The sequence below is a fragment of the Dama dama genome, chromosome 8 (genome assembly GCF_033118175.1).
Source record: "Dama dama isolate Ldn47 chromosome 8, ASM3311817v1, whole genome shotgun sequence".
In the NCBI taxonomy this organism is placed as follows: domain Eukaryota; kingdom Metazoa; phylum Chordata; class Mammalia; order Artiodactyla; family Cervidae; genus Dama; species Dama dama.
In genome coordinates, this window is record NC_083688.1 from 39,641,016 (window position 1) to 39,662,411 (window position 21,396).

The window sequence follows — 21,396 nt, forward strand, 5'->3', positions numbered from 1 at the left end:
GGCTCTAGAGCACAGGCTCAATAGCTGTGGTGCACAGGCTTAGCTGCTCTGCAGCATGCCGGATCTTTCTGAACCAGGGATCAAAATTGTGTCTCTTGCACTGACAGGCATTTTATTCACCTCTGAGCCACCAGGGAAGCCTGTCTTCTTTTAAAACCATTGCATGAACTACTTTTCATAAGCAAACCACTTGTGTGCATGTATTTCTTTAAATCAGCATTTTCTAGATATGCATCTTAAATCAAATACCCCTGATTCCCCCCACATCAGAACAAAGCCATTATCCTCCCAGGGAGATGGAGCAATAAAGAAGGGTGTCCTCCATACAGATGGCTAACAAACACATGAAAAGATGCTCAACGTCACTCATTATCAGAGAAATGCAAATCAAAACCACAATGAGGTACCACTACACACCAGTCAGAATGGCTGCTATCAAAAAGTCTACAAACAATAAATGTTGGAGAGGGTGTGGAGAAAAGGAACCCTCTTACATTGTTGGTAAAAATGCAAACTAGTACAGCCACTATGGAGAACGGTGTGGAGATTCCTTAAAAAACTGGAAATAGAACTGCCATACAACCCAGCAATCCCACTGCTGGGCATACACACCGAGGAAACCAGAACTGAAAGGGACACGTGCATCCCAGTGTTCATCACAGCACTGTTTATAATAGCCAGGACATGGAAGCAACCTAGATGTCCATCAGCAGACAAATGGATAAGGAAGCTGTGGTACATATACACCATGGAATATTACTCACCCACTTAAAAGAATGCATTTGAATCAGTTCTAATGAGGTGGATGACACTGAAGCCTATTATACAGAGTGAAGTAAGTCAGAAAGAAAAACACCAATACAGTATATTAATGCAAATAAATGGAATTTAGAAAGATGGTAACGATGACCCTATATGTGAGGCAGCAAAAGAGACAGAGATGTAAAGAACAGTCTTTTGGACTCTGTGGGAGAAGGCGAGGGTGGGATGATTTGAGAGAATAGCACTGAAACATGTATATTATCATATGTGAAACAGATCGCCAGCCCAGGTTGGATGCATGAGACAGGGTGCTCAGGGCTGGTGCACTGGGATGACCCAGAGGGATGGGATGGGGAGGGAGGTGGGAGGGGGGTTCAGGATGGTGAACACATGTACACCTATGGCTGATTCGTGTCAATGTATGGCAAAAATCACTACAATATTGTAAACTAATTAGCCTCCAATTAAAATAAATTCAACAATTTTAAAAAAGAGACCAAAGACCACACAAGTTGTTCATCCACACCCTTCCCCTGCACTTCCCCTAGAGTGACCATTCACGACAGAACTCTGCTCACGGTGCAGTGTGGAAAGCAAACCACAGATAGCTGATAACTACACATGCATGACTGTTTAGCTTGGCACCTGCTTGACAATCATGATACAGCTTTTAGCATTCCACCCTTCATCCAAAATCAGAGTTGTTTTTGTCAGTTCACTTAGGTGCCATGAAGCAAAGCCCTTACTCTCCAAGCTGCTTTAGGTCCACTCCTCAGTTTTAAGCTACAACCATCCAATATTTATGTCTCACATAGATTTCACCCAACTGGAGCTTTCCTGATTGTTCAAGACAAATGTACAGCAGAGGCTTGTAAGACTCCCTTATTCTCTCATTGGATAGTGTTCTCTCAGGGACAAACTGCTGTCTTACTGCACCTGAGGCATCCTGAGATTTCTTCCCTCTCTGTGCCAGGCAAAGGCCAGAAGGACTGCATGGATTTCACTTTACAATAAACAGGAGAGCATGCTGAAGGCTTCAGCAGCCACATCAGACACAATCAAATGGAAAGTTAAATATCCAGTCAATGACTTACAACTCTTGTCATGCTCTTTAATGGATTTCGGGTAAGCAGCTGGAGAGGGACCAAATGTATTGCAAATAGGTTTTTAACTTTAAAAAAGTATGTTGTCTGAATTCTCAGTGCTCATTACCTTGAATGCGTATCAACCTTGGCCTGTCAAACTGTCCTCAAGTTTTCCCTCAGCCTAACTTTCAGCAAAGTAAAGATCACAGAGCATACTACCCTCATGTACAAAAATGAGGGGAAAAAAAGTACTGACAGAAAACAAAGCAAACACTCACTGTGCTTTTCTTATTAGATCATGAGTTCCATGAGGTCACTGATTCTTTTTCAATCCTAAAATTCCCCAACACCCAGCCCCATGACTGCCTGGCTGTGGCAATAATAATTAAGCATAAATACAAACATATATTGAATGTGTTAATCAACTCAGGCTGCCATTATAAGATACCATAAAGTGGGTGCTTTAAACAACTAGAGATCTATTTCTCACACTTCTGGAGACTTTCCGAGAACAACATTCTGGCTGATTCAATTCCTGGTGAGGGCTCCCTTCTTGGCTTACAGACGACTACCTTCTTCCTGTGTCCTCAATGGTAGAGAGAGAGAGACAACAAGCTCTCTGGTGTCTTATTAGATCAAGGCTCCACCATATGACCTCATTCAACCTTAATTACCTCCTTAGAGACTCTGTCTCTAAATACAGTCATCTTTCAGGTGAAGGTTTGAACATAGAAATTTTAGGGGGAATTCAGTCCACAGCATTAAGCATGTCTTTCCAATTAGCAGACGTGTATAAGTACCACACATTATCTCAGTTAGTCCTTACAGCAACACATAGCTTAAAAAGGAAACTAAAGCTTAGGAAGCTAAGCATCCAGCCCCCATGTCTTCCCTGTACTTCAGACTGCTCTATCCACCTACCACGTAGAAATGTCCCAGAGCCCTCAAATCAATGATGTCTACCCTGATTTCACATTCTTTTCTCTTTACCATTTAATCTGTTTGTTCCTTGTGCCCATTTCAACTTGATACCATCTTCTACCCAGTTATGCAATCAAGGTACCCGTTAACTTTAAGTCTTTTTTCTGCCTTGTCACCCACATCAAAGCTATCCTAATGATTTTTATCCATCGAAGATTTCTTAAAAGCATTCCCTCTCCATGGCTTTTAGCACTTCTTGAGAATAGAACTTGTGTTTATTCCCCTTACTTCATTTTTCACAGTCTAGGCTATAATAGCTAAGCACTTAAGCATAACATACAAGATCTTCCATGAGCTGAGCTGTCCCTGGGTCTACCTCTCCTGACTTATCTCCCTCTGCATCTTGTAATTTACCAAGAAATTCAACAAAATTTAACTTGCTACACTGCTGCATGGCCCTGTCTCCATAGCATACACTCTCTGCTCTGCCGAGAATACAGTTCTCCATTTTTTCTCTCTCCAATCCATGCCTAACACTTCTCTTCCTCACTAGCACTTGCCTTCCAAGATTTAGTTCAAGCATCACCCTTCCTAAGATGCCTTCCCACACTCTTTCAGCTTGAAGAGCTTCCACTCTTCAGTGCCTCCAGAGCATTCCATGTTTATCACCAGCACAATGAATTTCACACTCCAGTAAAATTATATATTTATCTACTAGCCTCTCCCAAGTAATAAGCTCCTTAAGGCAAGGGCTGCTCAGAGTAGGTGCTCAACTTGATTCCTCTGCATGTTAAATATTAGTGGTAAATAATTTTTGGATGTGTCTACAGACCTCTATACATCCTAAAGGAGATCAGTCCTGGGTGTTCATTGGAAGGACTGATGCTGAAGCTGAAACTCCAATACTTTGGCCACCTCATGTGAAGAGTTGACTCTTTGGAAAAGACCTTGATGCTGGGAGGGATTGGGGGCAGGAGGAGAAGGGGACGACAGAGGATGAGAAGGCTGGATGGCATTACTGACTCGATGGGCATGAGTTTGACCAAACTCCGGGAGTTTGTGATAGACAGGGAGGCCTGGCGTGCTGTGATTCATGGGGTCGCAAAGAGTCAGACACGACTGAGCGACTGAACTGACTGAACTGACTGACTGGCAGACCTCTAAGTACCCTGGACATCCCCATATGATCCTTTCTCAGTCATCTGGGATGCTGTGCTATGGCCAGGATGTTTTAATGTTCAACCACATAGCAATGTTGGTTGCTATCACCAAGGTACAGTCTGATATGACAGCATCCACTGCAGTAAGAGTTAAAGGAACAGAAGATCTAAACAAGCTAAAATTAGCTATATCTTGTTACTCAACACAGTCTAAGTATTGGCAAGACAAATCTCTCAGGCAGGCACAGTGCTGACCCAGCATGGTGAAAAGGAACTCAACTAATACTCAGCAGACTCAGAGAAGAAAACCTGCAATATCTGTAACACAGGAAATTCTGAGTTCTGCTGATTCATCCTGACTTAAAGCTGCAATTACACTTGAGTAAGGAGTACCCAAGCTGACTCTGCATTTTTTTTTTCTGCAGAGCTCTCAGAATTTGGCACACAAGAAATTTAATAGTTGTTCTTTAGAGTCTTTTGCAATTTCTCAGATATTGAACTGTGGTCACCTACATTGCAGTGTCTGATAGCATTACGTGGTATCTTTCTGGCAAAAATGCAGTCTTAGTCAAAATACTGATGAGAGTTTAAGATATTGACTGGAGCTTCTCAAACTACAGAAAACCATGCAGGAATCCTCCTTCACCAAAGAAATATTCACTGCTGGCTCAATTAGAGACTGAAGAGTCCTGCTTAAGGCAACAGTTCTTGTTCATGCTTTGAACAAAGACATCTGTGCAACTGGTTCCAACTTGAGAAAGAGCATTTAAATATCAACATAAACACATGCTCAGGGGAAAATCGGGTATATCTTCATCAGGATCAAAATTTCTAAGAAAGTGTATTAGAGCAAATTAGGAAGCAAAGAACATTCTCAAAATAGGTACTATTTGCGAGTCATCATTTTATTTACTCTTCATACAAAAGTCATGCGAACTGCATACTGAAAGGTAAAGTGGGATTTCTAGACTGAAGTCCAATTATACTTGAGTCAGTAATTTATCATGCTTGCTATATATATATAGTAAAGATTATAGTTAGCACTTAATTAGCTAGCATCACTTCAAATATTTATTCCATTTAAAATCACATTTAAGTACTCCATTTGAGATTTTTAATACATTAAATCTCTCTTCTTTCAGCAAAAGAAAAGAATTAACTTCAGGCTTTATTTTTTTCTTTAGGTTCTATATGACATTTAATTAGCTAAAAAATATCAGTTGCGTCAACAGCAGATATTATTTTGACAAAACTATTATCATGAAGTAGAGTTTTATTGCAATTATTTCTTGACAAGATCATAACTAAATACTTACTTGTTCAATGTGAGGTCAAGAATGAATTTGGAGCCAAAGGCTTCAATCTGGAAGCTTGCCTGGGCCAGATGGACAGCCTATGGATTCAAAAAGACAGAAAAAACCTTAGTTTACTTTCATATCTTTAAAGCTGATTATATTGATATCAAGAATGATATTCAATAAGAAGAACATTCTATGGACTGATTCATTTTTTTATGGATCCCTATATGATAATTCATTTCTTTAAAAACAGAACAGGTGTATTGTCATGGTTTTACTTGGAAGGCCTAAATATCTGTTCGGCAAGAAACTAATAAAAGTCCTTTAAAAAAGAATCCATCTTGATAAAAATTAAGAGCAGATTCAACTGAACTTTCAAAGTGACTGTGATGAATTATGCAAAAGTCTGACTAATTAAAGCTTGATTTCAGCCTATTTTGTGCACAAAGCTAACCAATTCTTTCTGCACACCTAAATGAAAACTCATGTCAGCGTTCTGCTCTTCATCAGGAATTGGAACTTTCTCTAAATGAATTATCAGCAGAATGTCCCAGTAAAAAAAAACCTTTCAATTTCAGAAAGCACGTCAAACCAGGCCCTCTGTGGATACTGAGAGTTTCTGTCCCCTTTTGAAGTCACACATTTACAAATACTGTCCTCATTGTGATTTAACCCAAAATGTAAAGATAATCTCATCTCAACATGAGTCATACATTCTAGGTATTAAAGGGGCTTCCCAGCTTGTGCTAGTGGTAAAGAACCCACCTGCCAATGCAGGAAACATAACAGATTTGGGTTCAAGTCCTGGATCGGGAAGATCCCCTGGAGAAGGGCATGGCAACCCACTCCAGTATTCTTGCCTGGAGAATCCCATGGACAGAGAAGCCCGGCGGGTTATGGTCCTAAAGATTAGAATAGCTCACAGAAGCATCTTGAATAATATAAATCAACAAATCAACGAAGTTTTGTTAAAGTATTATCTAAGAAAAGACTCTCCTTTGTCACCCTATCAGGAAAAAAAGAACAAAGATAAATGTAACATAACCCCCAGCCTTGCTCACAAACATTCTTCCTCCAGACTTCATTCTTAAGGCACAGTGGGTGTCCTCTATGAAGTGTTACATGCATAGCAACCAGACACTTTTCACTCCCACTCTCCTCAATGCCACTGCTTGTTCCTCTTGCCTTCCTCCTCCACTTCCCATTATCAAAATCCTACTCTTCCTTCAAGGGCAGACCAATGACATTACTTTCCAGGAAGCCTTCTTCACACACACCTGCTGGGAATGAACTTGAGGCTTCAGGAGCACTGTGCCCTCCCTCCACAGTGATGGATGATCACTTTCCATTATGGATGGTTTGCTTCACAACTGATACCACAGGGGTCTTGCAAACATCTGTATATTAACCATTCTTCCCCAAAATATATGAACTTTCAACTAATTAACCAAATATTTATAATCAGGACTATTTCACCATGCCAAATCCATAAAATACTATAAGTAAACCATGACTTCAACTTCTTGTCAAGCATAACTGCTGATCTGATAGTCACTCAATAATCAGCAAATAAAATTAAGAGGAAATTAACATATTAAATTTTCAATACAGAACAATGAGAGGTGCCTCAATCCCTAATATCATGGGTTATCATGTCAGACCCCACACAACCATGTAGAACAGGGTCATTATCCTTGATTTGAGCTTCCTATATTCAGACAACTCCTTGAGAAATTTCTGCCTTGTCAAGTGTGGTCTCTGTCATCTGCAGCAAAACCTCTATCCACCTAATATAACTATCACAAAGTCTTTCATCTAAATTCATTTTATAAAAAAAAAAAAAAAAAATTCATTTTGTGTCTTGAAGCACTAATTTCTGCATGAAAATTTTTACTTGATGAATAATTTGTATAGGGGAAAATTTTTCATCTCTGGGTCCCAAAAGCTTAAGAAAACAGCTTTTTTTCCTGGGAATAAGACATGTCCCTTAGGCATACGTTCTCTTAAGAATATTAAATAGTAGAGAAGAGTTCATTAAAGGCACTCTGGCTTAAAAGAGCTGCTAAACGTACTTGCTTGAGCATCTTTATAAACAAGAACATACTGTGGTAAAAAGAGAATAACTATACATAAAACAAAAACTACACATAGGGACTTCCCTGGTGGTACAGTGGATAAGAATCTGCCTGCCCACACAGGGGACATGAGTTCAATCCCTGGTCCGAGGAGATTCCACGTGCAGCAGAGCACTTAAGCCTACGCACCACAACCACTGAAGCCCACGCGCTCTGGAGCCTGGGCTCCACAACAAGAGAAGCCACCGCAGTAAGAAGCCTGTGGACGACAGGGAAGAGTAGCCCCAGCTCACCGCAGCTAGAGAAAGCCTGCTCGCAGCAAGACCAGCACGTCCGAAAATAAACAACTTTCTTAGTACTGAAGGAAAAAACTACACATAAATCATGACATCGAAACAAATGGTGCAAAACCTCCAAATGAGTATTCCAAGGAAAAGTGCTTATAATTCAAACTTAGATAAAGCTCTGTATGTCTGTAACTAATCTACAGAACCTGCCAGTGACCCAGCAAAAGACTCATTTTATAGCAAATAAGCACTGAGACAAGTACAAACCCCAAGAAAACTCTGTTGCCTGGTAACAACTGCTCATGTGAATGCGTGTGTGTTAGTCGCTCAGTTGTGTCCAACTCTTTGCGACCCCATGGACTGTAGCCCACTAGGCTCCTCTATAACTGCTTACTCCATTTTGAAGAAATTATTGAGAGTCAGACAATTTGATCATTGTTAAGTAAGTTTATACTGAGTCAATGTGGCAAGTTTCAGTTTAACAGAATTTAATGAAAAACCTGGCAAATAATATTAATACTGGGATTTTCCTTTATTTTATTTAGTCCTTATACACACAGGTGTTGAGTCCCACCCTATGTAGAAAGATGGCTGGGACACAGCCCAGGCTCAAGAAAGCAGCATCTGTCAGAGAAGCAGGCAGGGCTCTCAACCTCCACGTGCCTAAGGAGCCACAGGGACCAAGGCTTCAGTGACAAGATGCAGTGTGAACAAAGTTTTTAAAAGTGAGTAAGACTGTTTCAAGAGAACAGCATCGAAACATGTATATTATCTGTAGTGAAACAGATCACCAGCCCAGGTTGGATGCATGAGACAAGTGCTCGGGCCTGGTGCACTGGGAAGACCCAGAGGGATGGGATGGAGAGGGAGGCGGGAGGGGGGATCGGGATGGGGAAGACATGTAAATGCATGGCTGATTCATGTCAATGTATGACAAAACCCACTACAATACTGTAAAGTAATTAGCTCCCAACTAATAAAAATAAATGGAAAAAAAAAAGTAAGAAAAAAAAAAAAGAGGAAAAAAAAGTGAGTAAGAATCCACCTGCCCGAGGACCTACTGTATATAGCACATGGAACTCTGCCCAGTGTTACGGGCAGCCTGGGTGGGAGGGGAGTTTGGGGGAGAATGGATACATTTATATGTATGGCTGTGTCCCTTGGCTGTTCACCTGAAACTATCACAACAATCAATATGAAATAAAAAGCTTTTAAAAGTACCTATATTTGCATACATTCAATGTGAGTAGCCAATTCACTGGAAAAGACCCTGATGCTGGCAAAGATTGAAGGCAGGAGGAGAAGGGGGTGACAGAGGACAAAGATGGTTGAACAGCATCATTGACTCAATGGACATGAGTCTGAGCAAGCTCCAGGAAATAGTGAAGGGCAGGGAAGCCCGACTGCTGCAGTCCATGGCATCGCAAAGAGTCAGAACACAACAGAGCAACTGAACAACAATAATAAAAATAAAATTAAATGCTATAGATAAAAAAGATAAAAAGAATCCACCTGCCAGGAGAAGAAAAGATATTCAGGGCCTAGGAGGAAAATAATTATAAAAATAGAGTAAAAAATTAACGTGGAAAACAAAGTTTAAAAAAAAATTTTAATGAAATCGCCTATAGCAAAACGGCTTTTGGGGGAAACGTCAAACAATGAATCTGAAAAGGTGGGCTGTGGAGCTTTGAGTGACGTGCTCAGTGACACGTCTGCTCACATATACATGTGTACACGTGGCCCAGACAGAGAGCTTTCCTTTAAATGTCCCCACACTTACTCAGCAGGGTATCTGGCATATGCCATCATCATCATCAATACCAACCCTAGGATTCAAACACATTGACAGACTCCTCTTCACAACAAATGAAACAATTAGTACGACGACATCAAAAACATTTCTGTTTCTCCACAGGAAAAAAAAACTTTATTTTGTTACCTTTATCAGGAAGACTGTTTTAACATCTAAATTCACTTTAATGCTGAGAGGGAGCAAATTTTCCTATAAAATGACTTAAGATTTCCTTAAACATTCATCTTCGTTGCATAGATAGCAAATGGAATTAGTATACGCATCTAAAATATCTGTACCCATTTGAAGTAATTTCAATACAGTGGTGTATGTTATTTTTCTCATATTCTCTCTCCTTTGCTATACATTCTGCCTTTGTACACAGAGAACAGATTCTTCTCTAGACCAAAATAAATACCTGACAAATGCTACTTTTCCCTATCATTCTGTTATTTCTGCTCTGTCCTAGATATGATTAAAATGGGCTTTAACTTTTGGAGTCTCTATGCTATTCCACATCAATTGATCATTTTTTCTTCAACAAAATACCATGTGTATATATATATATATATATATATATAGTTTTGATAATAGTCAATTTTAAATATGTTTTCAAATCAGGTAAAATGAGTCATTATTGTTTTACAAATTACATTTGTGGATACTATTTATTTTTATTTCATAGTAACCTGATTCTTCCAAAAGATTAAAAAAAAAAATTAGAAGAATGGCCAGGACAGGTAGAAAATTTTTATAATACATGGCCATATTGCTTATAGCTTATTAAATATTTCCAAGTTATCTGACCAGCACCACTGAAACCCGCTGAAAATACGAAGACTGCCTCAAAGAGCATTGCTCAAAGGAGGACCTGCACAGCGAGGCTGAGAAACACGTTCAATAACACAGAACCACAGAAATCTTCAGAGAAGGTGCCTGAACCACCCATCAGGTCATAATGGGTTATTTTCTCCATCAGGATATCTGCTAGACAGATTCAAAGATTAACACTTGTTTTTACAAGCCCGTCACTATAGTAGCACTGTGGAAGAATGCAGGGTTTTAGAGTCAAAGAGCATCATTTCACGACAAGAATAAGCACAACCTTGGGCTCAGAATTACCACCCTGAAGGACTGAGCGCAGCTGTTGCCTAAGCACTTTGGTATTTTTCTTTTGACTCAGAATCTGGCACAGGGAAATTACAGGAGCCCAGTAAACAAAAACAACTAAACTCAATTATATACACAAACCTCCTTCACTGAAGAACAATTTACACATCTTAACAATGTGCTGTTGTTTTCCTGTGATTTTTTCCTTTTAGTAGATGGCACCTAATAATATTGGGTTGGCCAAAAAGTTTCTTCGGGTCTGTTTGTAACATCTTCTAGAAAAATCCAAACAAACTTTTGAGCCAATTTAATATCATATTAAATAACTTATAAGACCATTAGATTCCTCAGCTAAGACTGGCGTTGCATCTTATCCACCAGTGTTATGCTACTAAGCAATCATAAATATTCAGCTTTAGGTAAGGTACACTATATAAGCTGAAGAGACACAGTGGTTTTCTTGGGACTTACATTCCAGAATAGTTAACTTTAATATGGACATGAAAACAACGGAAAAAGATGACTATCTACTTATAGAAACGAAAAGCAAGTATTTCCAGGATACAGATATTTTCATGCAAAAATGCTTCACACATAACAAGTATTCAATTAGTATTCTGTACTACTTACAAGGACTTGTGAATTCTACAGAGTGTGTGCATAACTGAAACAGAATAGGGGAAACACGCAGTTTACACTTTCTCAAATTCAGAAAACATTACAAGACTGAATTCCGTATTTCAACATGAAAAGTGAGCAACTTGAATTGCGGTATCTGTGCTATCAATGACAACATTCACTGAGCATGTATTTTACTTTACTATGCTCTATAAGAGACACGGTTAGGGTAACAGAGGAAAATTTAGAAGTTTCCCTGCGCTTAAGATATATTCAGTTTATTTAAGGAGATGCTCATTTAAGTGATGGAAACACATCCAGAGTGGCAGAGCAATAAGACAAGAAAAAGCTTTACAAATAGGGAGCAAAAGACCTGGAAGGTATCAAGCAAGCATGAGCAGACACTACTGAGATGATTTCAGCTCTGCTTCCTGAAGAGGAGAGCTGTGACTCTAGGAAAGAAGGTGCTTGAGAAACAAAAACTGCTAAAATTAGAGTTCGAAGAAAGATTAATAAAACTGCCTCATTAGACACGATCTCATTAGTAATCAACCATTCATCTGTCTCATGCTTTCCATTACCCCTTCCAGCAGAAAAGACACTAGGTGGGTTTCCCAGGTGGCACTAGAGATAAACAACCTGCCTGCCAATGCAGGAGACATAAGAGAAGCAGGTTCACTCCCTGGGTCGGGAAGATCGCCTGGAGGAGGACATGGCAACCCACTCCAGCGTTCTTGCCTGGAGAATCCCATGGACAGAGGAGCCTGGCATGCTGCAGCCCATGGGGTCGCAGAGTTGGTCACGACTGAAATGACTTAGCACACACACATGAGACTGTAGGTAAAATTTTTCTTACTTCCTTCATTGCTATGATAATATTTCTTATTCTGTGTTCATTAAAATACCAAACATAGACAGTGTATGTGTCTTTGTATGCACAGGTGCATAAACTGTAACTTTTTCGAGAATTGTTTTTCCTCCCTCTATCTTCTTGCTCATGGTTTCTTCCCCTACTCTCAATGATTTTTTTCATAAGTGCCTTCAAGAGTCCACCCTTTTTTCTTCACAGTGGGAAGAGTTCACAGAATTTCAAAGACTACCTTCTTTTGAGGTCCAGGACATTTTATGATATTTCAGAAACAACAACCTTGGAAATACTCCAACTAAGAAGGAAGAGAACCAGAGTGGCTGCTGAAGAAAGATGCTTCACTAGGGAGCCTTGCATCAATCTTGATTGCACAATATGTTTTCCTCTTCACAGAAAAACAGGAGACACAGAATCCGGTGACCCAAATAATTAAATTGCAATAAGAAACAAATTGTCAAGTTTAAATTGAAATCAGTCTGAGGGAAAGGCATCACTTTCTTAAGAATAGATATATGTATATATAACTGAATCACTTCGCTGTATACCTGAAGTTAACACAACACTGTAAATCAGCTATATTCCAATATAAAATTTTTTAAAGAAGTTTTTAAAAAAAGCAAAATGTAAAAGAAAATGTTAAGCAATGTCACTATCAAGAGATTTCCTCATAAGCTGTACAAAATCACAACTTGAGAACTGAACCAATCTAATATTCTACTGAATAAGGCTGTGCAGCAAAGATTTATAATCATAAATAAACAAGAAAATATATTACTTTTCTTTTAGCTCATTCAGGCTTTTGTGTACCTGACTAATCTGGGTTTACCCCACAGCTAAAGAAACATAAAAGTCCATCTTGTGGATTTTTTTCTGTATAATGCAAAACCTCAAATATGGGAACATGTTTTAGGAGTTCTAAAGCGCAAAAGGAAAAAAAAAAGAAACATAAAAAAAAATAAAGTGCAAAAGAAAACATCAATAGATCATTTCAAATTACAATCTTGTTCTAATCCCTTATTCTAAGTTTACTCACTGGTGATCACCAATGCAGTCAAGACTCATATATAATAAAAATAATAATGCCCAATATTTCTCATGTTTTAATTGTCTCAGTTATCTAGAATAATATGAAGCTAGTAAGGCAGACTTTTTTATTAGCCTCTTCTAGAAGAAAGACATTTTTAAAAAGCACAAAGGAATCAAATGATATTTTTTGTCCAAGGCTGCACATCAAAGAAAGAAAGATCAGGTTCAGTGAGGAAAAGGGCCAAGTTCACGCCAGAAGTCCTTAAGCCTCCAAACCTCAGTGTTTCCTGGTCATTAAAATATAAACAATAATAGCTTACCAACAGGATGTATGCAATGATTAAATTATATGATAATGTAACAGCAAGTTCCTAGAAAAGGCTGGTCACAAAGAAAGAGCTCAATAATTTAGAAAGGAGGGGGGTAAAGTAAAAGGAGAAAGAAAAACAGAAAAAGAAAACTATATGACTGTTTTAGAAAGGTTATCAGTCAGCTCTGTCTTAAAAGCTCCCTCCCATTATAGCTGGCCACCTCCTAGAAAATCCAATGTGCACTTAGACTCTGCGAAATTTGCAAATTTTATATCTGTATTGCTAATTACCATCAGGTATTATGTTTTGACCTTGTTCAAGTTGTCGTGTCTTTAAAATAATATGAATCATTTCCCTGAGAAGTGGAACAGCTGCAAATGTTACATGAAGGCAATTTTGCAAATTAAGGTAATTTGTTCAATGTTCTTCCCAAGATTCATTTAAATAGGTAGCTTGTGGGAAAGAATATCACATTTCCTTCTAGCATGTTCCATTTCACAGGATTATTGGTTAACCCATTAACAAACTTGCACTGAACCTCTACCTTGTATGAAGTACCGTGGCAGATGTAAAAGCATAGGGGAATGAGTATTTACACAGTCCATGGGATTCTCCAGGCCAGAACACTGGAGTGGGTAGCCATTCCCTTCTCCAGGGGATCTTCCCGACCCAGGGATCAAACCCAGGTCTCCCAAATTACAGGCAGAGTCTTCACTGTCGGAGCCACCAAGGAAGCCCAAAAGTATAGGAGAATGAGCATTTATATCAAAAAGTTCATAGTCTGGTTAGGGAAATGAAATGAGAAGCCAAAAAGGAATATAATACTTTAGTTAAATGATAATGGTAATAGTACTTATAAAGACACCACAGATGATGTAACCATGATTGGTTACTCAATTTAGTATGAACAAGCATACAGTATACACAGCAAGTGCACTTAAATATGAGGAATGAGAATGTTGAGGTCTAGAGAGAACTAAGAAAAGCTTGTTGGGGAGATCGTTCTCAGTATTTAAAGATAGAATTCAGATAGTTCTAGGACTGATTCAACAGGATAAATTTTCAAAGTGTTTCTAAGTGTTTCCTAACAAATAGAGACTTAAGAAACATGCTTTTAAGGTAAAAGACAGGAAGCCTTCCATTCTGGAGGGTTACACTACAGTTTGGATTGTAGAGTTTAATTGTGAGAATTAAAACATGGTAATTTATTACAAAACAAGGAATACACGAGATCAGTAAGTCAGGTGAACACATACAAGTCCAACAAATACTAAGATATTTTGTTAATTAATCTACCTTTCACCCTTAAACTAGGAAGCAGAAATCCTAGCCTGGACGGATATTACAAAACAATACCAAAACACCACAAAGCACAGACTTTGCACAGGTCATAGCAGATCAGGCTCTCCCTGTGAAAGAAGCAGGACACCGTTTGACCTTGTTCTCTGTGCCAGCCTCGTCAAGGAAGATAGAACATCTGTTCTGAAAGAAATCTAGCCAACATCCAATTATCCAATCTGATAATACAGAAAAAAAGGACAGCAGGTTGAATTCTAATTTTTGACCAAATCTTTTATAAGAGCGCTCTTCTAAATAAACCAGTTTTAAAAAGAATCCAGTTTCAGCTTTCTCCCTTTTTTTACCTACCCCTCAGTTCGAGGTGCTCTCAAAATAGGATTCAGACAAAAGACAGACACTGGGGAAGAGAGAAAATAGGCATGGATAGTCAATCAGGTATTTCAGTGAATAAATCATGAGTTATCTCTACTAAAAATGTATTTGCAAAATTCCTCGTGATCAGCCAAAGAAGAGAAGCTACCTCTAATATTATTAGAGGGCTCGAGGGGGTCTTTTAAGCCCTAATGGGTCACATTAAGATTTTCCTTAGTGATCATTTAGCAACCCAAAAGAACTTTGTTAACAATACACTTTCACAGACAAATCATCTATGGACATTTATATGAACTGTCTTCTATACATTTACCTTAGGTGATTAATGTTGGCAGATATTAAATCGACAATGCCAATTCAAGAGAGAGATGAAATCATAAGCCTTAGAGCTCTTGCCATTTGAAAATGAGTAAATCATTACAAGTATCACTACAGCTATATTATTTAGCTTTCACATATTTTCTGAAAGATGAGTGAAAATACAACTCTGACAACAGTTACCAAGGAAGCAGTTTCTTTCTGCTGCCTTCCTGAATAGTAACATTTAATTCGACGCATTAATCTAGTAGCTGTGATTCACCTCATTCTTTTTCCTCGTCAATTTCTACATCACCAAACTATGTATCTCCAAGGAGTGCTTCTCTCGCTGCTGACACTTTCATGATAAAACAAGAACAAATTCTGTCTTTCTAGCAAGAATTACTGAACACCCACTAAATAATTTAAATAAAAGAACAGAAGTAGAATATAAGGTTTGGAAAACAAAGAAGAAACAAACACCAAGCTCCATGTTTAATGTCTTTGACTCATATACATGTTTTTTTTTTAATTTGCTTATTTAACATTAATACTTTCCTAAAAGAAAAAAAAAAAAAAAAACACTTTGAGAGGCAGCTCTCCATGACAAGCCCTACTTTCCTGGGCTTCCCACTCTGGTCCTTGGAATGCTGCCTATGAAGTCCAGGGGACTCAAGTCAACTCAAATATCTATCTTGAGCAAAAGAAGGTTCTTTCACTTGGGTCTTTAAGATGACTACATAAGGATTAATTAAGAATGAATGAGTCTGAAATACAAAATGAGACAGTAATTACACTGCTCACCAAAGCATTATTATATACAACAAACCATAAATTATACAGAGCAAATTCAAATATTAATGTCCATGTCTCCTTCATTTAAAAACTACTGAAAATGTATAATCTAGAGAGGCTAAGCAGACCTGTCCAGGCCAGATTTCTCTTGAGTTACCTTGACTCCACTGATCTTCATTGGTGGGCCTAACACTATTCTTGCCCAGAACTGATTTGTATTGGAATCTCTAGATCAGCTCTGTTATTTCTACTTGAAGAAATGTTTCAGGCTTGAAGAAATGTTTGAACGCTTATGAGTTCATGGTACACACATAGCTATTTGACAACAGTCTTCCTAAGACATTCTCTGCTTCCCTTAACTACCCTCTGGAAGATGTGTGTCACAAGTTGTACGTTACAACTCAGCTCTGTCTTGTAGAGCAGACAGGTCCTGGGTAGACAGGACCGAGCTCTGTCTACATTTATGGATTAGAAAGAGTTCTGTGTTTTCCAGTTCTCAGTTGTGTCTGGCTCTGTCCTTTCTTCTGATCTTAGTTATGACCGTGGAAGGGTTGCATTATGCCCTTTGGCATGAAAAGAGTTACAAACTGGAGGCCAAACCAAAAATGGATTTTCCCATTTCACAAATAGATGCCATTAGGCTTCAAAAGTCACGCTATTAAATTGTATTCCGGGACAGAGGCTCACAACTGTCGTGTGTCATAATACTCAAAACAAGTAACATGGGCACTACACATACCTTACTCAAAGTTAGATGTAGAAAAGCTAATATTGATGCGACCTCATCTTCTCTAACATTCAACTTCAATAGAATTCTCCAAAATGCCAACCACACAGCCTGTAGTCACACAATTTTTAAAACTAGCATTTAGAATACTGACTGCTATGTAGAATATTCTGATTATTTTAGAAAGCAAATGATAGCTCTCCCTATGTCTCCAGAATGTTTTAGGTTCATTAAAGCTCATTTTTATTTCCAAGTGAGAACCTATAATTACATGGAACCTTGAAGACATACAAAAATAAAAATAGTACTTTGGAACACATCTATTTCCTCAGATTATATGTGACCTCCTTGGCTTCTACATCACACATGAAATCATTTACCCATTCAACAAATAATTATTGTATCTACCATGTTTCAACCTGGAGCTCCGGTTTCCTTGAGTTTGTATTTTAGAATGTGTTGAGGGGCAATGGAGAGAAATTGAATCAACAAATAAATGTAAAACACATTGGATGGTGATAAATGCTATAGGTAAAAGGAATAAAAAAAGAGGCAAAGGGAGTGTACAGTATGAAGAAGTGACAGTATTAAATAAAGTGGACAGAGAGAACTCTTTGAAAAGGTGCCATTTGAGCAAAGAGTGGGAGGTGAAGGAACAAACCACAAGGATATCTGTGGAAAGAATTCCAGGCAGAGAGAACAGTGGTTGCAAAAGTTCTGAGGCAGGAACATAGTGGGTATGTTAAAGAACTGCAATAAGGCCAGTTTAGATAAAGTAAGGTGTTGTAAGCATTGAAGTTAAAGAAGCAACTGAAGTTAGAGAAGTTCAGCTATATAGGATCTTGTGAGTCCTCTGCCTTTTACACTTAATGAAACAGGAACTCACTGAGGATTTTGAGCTGAGGAGTCACATGACCTGCCTTCCATTTTTCAAAATTCACTAAGGTTGTTGTATTGACAAAAGACTAAAGGTGAGGGGCCAGGGGAGAAAGCAGAAAGTCCAGTTAAGACGCTGTTGCAATAATCCAGGCAGGAGTTGATGATGGGTTTAACATGGGTAGTAACAGTGGAGTTGATGAGACATGGTTGGATTCTGGGTAGCTAGTGAAAGCAGAGTCAACAAGAGTTACTTACAGATCAGATATGGATTATAAATGAAATAAGGGGACCAAGAAATTTTGGCCTAAATAACCAGAAGGAGTGAGCAATGTATTGAAATGGGGAATGCTGCAGAAGGAAAAAGTGGTAATGAGAATTCAGAACGTCTATTTGGAATCTATTAAGTTTGATATGCACATTGTATATCTAAGCAGAGATGTGGAGTTAGCAGTTAGATATAAGCATATAGATATTTCTTTTCATTAACATTTACTGAGTGATGATCAAACGAACAATTGAGCATATGAATGAATGAATGTTGGAGATACAAAAATATTTCAGTATAAGAAGTAATGAGGAGAGTACCATTCAGCAGATAACTTACTGTCTAAAATAATTTGGGCTTAAGTGAGAAAGCTAAGATAACTGGGGAGAAGGGGACGGGGAGAAGGGGACTATAGAAGTCAGTACAAAGCAACTCACTCACTGGGTTTTACAATAACATTTTCTGTTACAACAGTACCACTTTGGAATCCAAGTGGTATATAATGCACTACAAATTCCCCCAAAAGAATTTAAGTCCAAGAGCATCATTTTCATATGTCTTGTGTAAATATATATATATGAGTGTGTGTGTGTGTGTTAAAATTACAAAAGAATGATTAGCAAATGAGTACATTAGTTCTTTAACAAACCAAATGAGTTGAAAGTATTAATGTATCTGTATTAAGTATTCCAAAAAAACAATACAATGTTTATCTCTGATTTTCCAAAGCCCACCTCCATATTCTGAAAGTGGTCCTATCTTAATTACTTTTAATATTTCAAACTGGTCACTGCTTTTAGAAATACACTGTCATATATCTCATTTTAGGAATTTTTTAAGGTATACACCTTGTGATTTTAATCTACTGACTGTATCTACAATCTTAGGGGCCTAATCATTTTTTTTACTTGACTTTTCTTCTCTTTATTAACAAGAAACTTTTAGTCCATTTTTTCAATTTGTTATGTCCCTGCAGAATTAAAAGGCACAACCTCTAAATATTTCTCTTTTTTCACTTTAATTTTTTAAGCACTTTTTAAGTGTAGTTAATTTACAACGTTGTGTTAACTTCTGGTGTGCAGCAAAGTGATTCAGATCTGTAGGTATATGTATCCGTTTTCAGATTATTTTCCATTATAGGTTATCACAAGACACTGAATATAGTACCTTGTGCTATATAGTAGGTCCTTGTCTTTTATCTATTTTATACACAGTAGTGAAAGTAAAAGTTGCTTAGTCATGTCCGACTCTCTACAACCCCATGGGATATACCATCCATGGAATTCTCTAGGCCAGAATACTGGAGTGGGTAGCCTTTCCTTTCTCCAGGGATATACAGTAGTGTGTATATGTTAATCCCAAACTCCTAATCTATCTCTCCCTCCCCACCCCCACACTATACCCTCTGGTAACCATAAATTCATTTTCTATGTCTGTGAGTCTATTTCTGTTTTGTAAATAAGTTCATTTATATCATTTTTTTAGATTCCGCATATACGTGATATCATATGGTATTTGTCTTTCTCCATCTGACTTACTTCACTTAATATGATAATCTCGAGGTCCATCCATGTTGCTGCAAATGGCATTACTTCATTCTTTTTTACAGTTAATATTCCACTGTGTATATATCCCACATCTTCTTTATCCGTTCATCCGTCAATGAACACTTAGGTTGCTTCCATGTCCTGGCTATTGTAAACAGTGCTGCTATGGAACTTATTGGACTACACGGACCCTTTTTCCCTATTTTTTTAAATTGGAGTATAACTGTTTTACAATGTTGTATTAGTCTCTGCTGTACAATGAAGTGAATCAGCTAAATACATTCAGATCCCTCCCTCTTGAGCCTCCATCCCACCCCCCAGGTTATCACAGAGCATGGAGCTCCTCTTGCTTTACAGCCCATTTGGGGTGCATGTATCCGAATTATAATTTTCTCAGGATATATGCCCAGAATGGAACTGCAGGATCATATGGTAACTATTTTTAGTTTCTCAAGGAACCTTCATACTGTTCTCCATAGTGGCTGCATCATAGGGGCTTAATCTTACACTGCAAGAAATTAAGGTATATCCCACACCTTACTAAATAATGTGGGTTTCTGAAAGTCTCTAAGCAATTTGAATTAAAGTTCATATTGCATCTAGGAGTGAAAAGACTTGAGATCATTGTACAAATATCTTTATTCCCACATCTGTTCCTGACTGCTACTTAAATTAGCAAATGATAGGAAGGAGGCTTTTCTTCAATATATTAATACATTTTTAAATCAAAATGCTTATTCTATTTCAATAATGCCAAATTAGAAGCAAAGAAATTTTTACAATTTTATTTCATTTCAGTTATAGCTACTTTAAGTGATTTTTTTTTTCCCCTGAAATAAGCAAATAACTGTATCAGGGCAGTATTTAATTAGTCATGACTAGCAAGGGCACAATGTTAAGTGTTACCTGATAAACAGTCCAAAACAAAAACTGCTTATAGAATATGAAATTTTCCCCAAAACAGGACTATAATACATTTAGCACTTTCGTTTTAGCCCCCAAAGAAGTCATTTAAATTTATTTCAAACTCTTCTTTGCCTTCCAAACCAGTTAACACGAAATTAGCCAGTTTCTCACAAAATAGCACTTAAAGAATCTGCAAGAATGTTGAAGTACTTGCAACTGGGCAGCAAAACTAAGTCTCCCAGCTCAGTGAGCAATCAGATTTCTGGAGAAACAGCATATATGTAAAGGGACAGAGGGCTTCCCTGATAGCTCAGCTGGTAAAGAATCTGCCTGCAGGAGGCCCCGGTTCGATTCCTGGGTCGGGAAGATCCACTAGAGAAGGAATAGGCTATCCACTCCAATATTCTTGGGCTTCCCTTGTGGCTCAGCTGGTAAAGAATCTGCCTGCAAGGCAGGAGACCTGGGGTCAATCCCTGGGTTGCAAAGATCCTCTGGTGCAAGGGAAAGGCTACCCCCAACTGGCCTGGAGAATGCTATGGACTGTACAGTCCATGGGGTCACAAAGAGTTGGACACGACTGAGTGACTTTCAGTTTCAAAGGGACAGAAAGATAATAATTCCCATTTTCTTAACCTGCAGGTGTACAAGTTCTATTACAGGGTCTGCCAACCTTAGCACTACTGACATTTTAGGCTACATACATCTTTGATGTAAGGTGGGGGGAGGGGCTATCCTGTGCATTGTGGTATGTTTGGCAGCCTTCTTGGCCTCCACCCAGGAGATGCCAGTAACATCCCATCCCCATAAGGACATCCAAAAATATCTCCAGACACTGTTAAATGTCCCTCAGGGAATACAAAACTGTCCCTGGTTGAGAACCCCTGATCTATGTGTTCAGGAGAAATGTGAGTTTATATAGATTCCTCTACATGGGCTGTCTTTACACAAAATTTAACTTTAATTTCAAAGCTCATTTTCAACTGAAACCCTTGGAAC

The 21,396-nt window shown here is 38.3% G+C and overlaps 1 protein-coding gene across 6 annotated transcripts in view; it reads right to left on the reverse strand.

Moving 5' to 3' along the window:
* The window catches only part of ADAM23 (ADAM metallopeptidase domain 23), a 195,440-nt gene that overhangs the window by 145,629 nt on the left and 28,415 nt on the right, over positions 1-21,396 (reverse strand). For all 6 annotated transcript variants that reach the window (XM_061148919.1, XM_061148922.1, XM_061148921.1 and 3 more), the window contains one exon: positions 5,245-5,321. In XM_061148919.1, the coding sequence (XP_061004902.1) occupies positions 5,245-5,321 (77 nt within the window). The remainder of the gene's footprint in view (positions 1-5,244; positions 5,322-21,396) is intronic.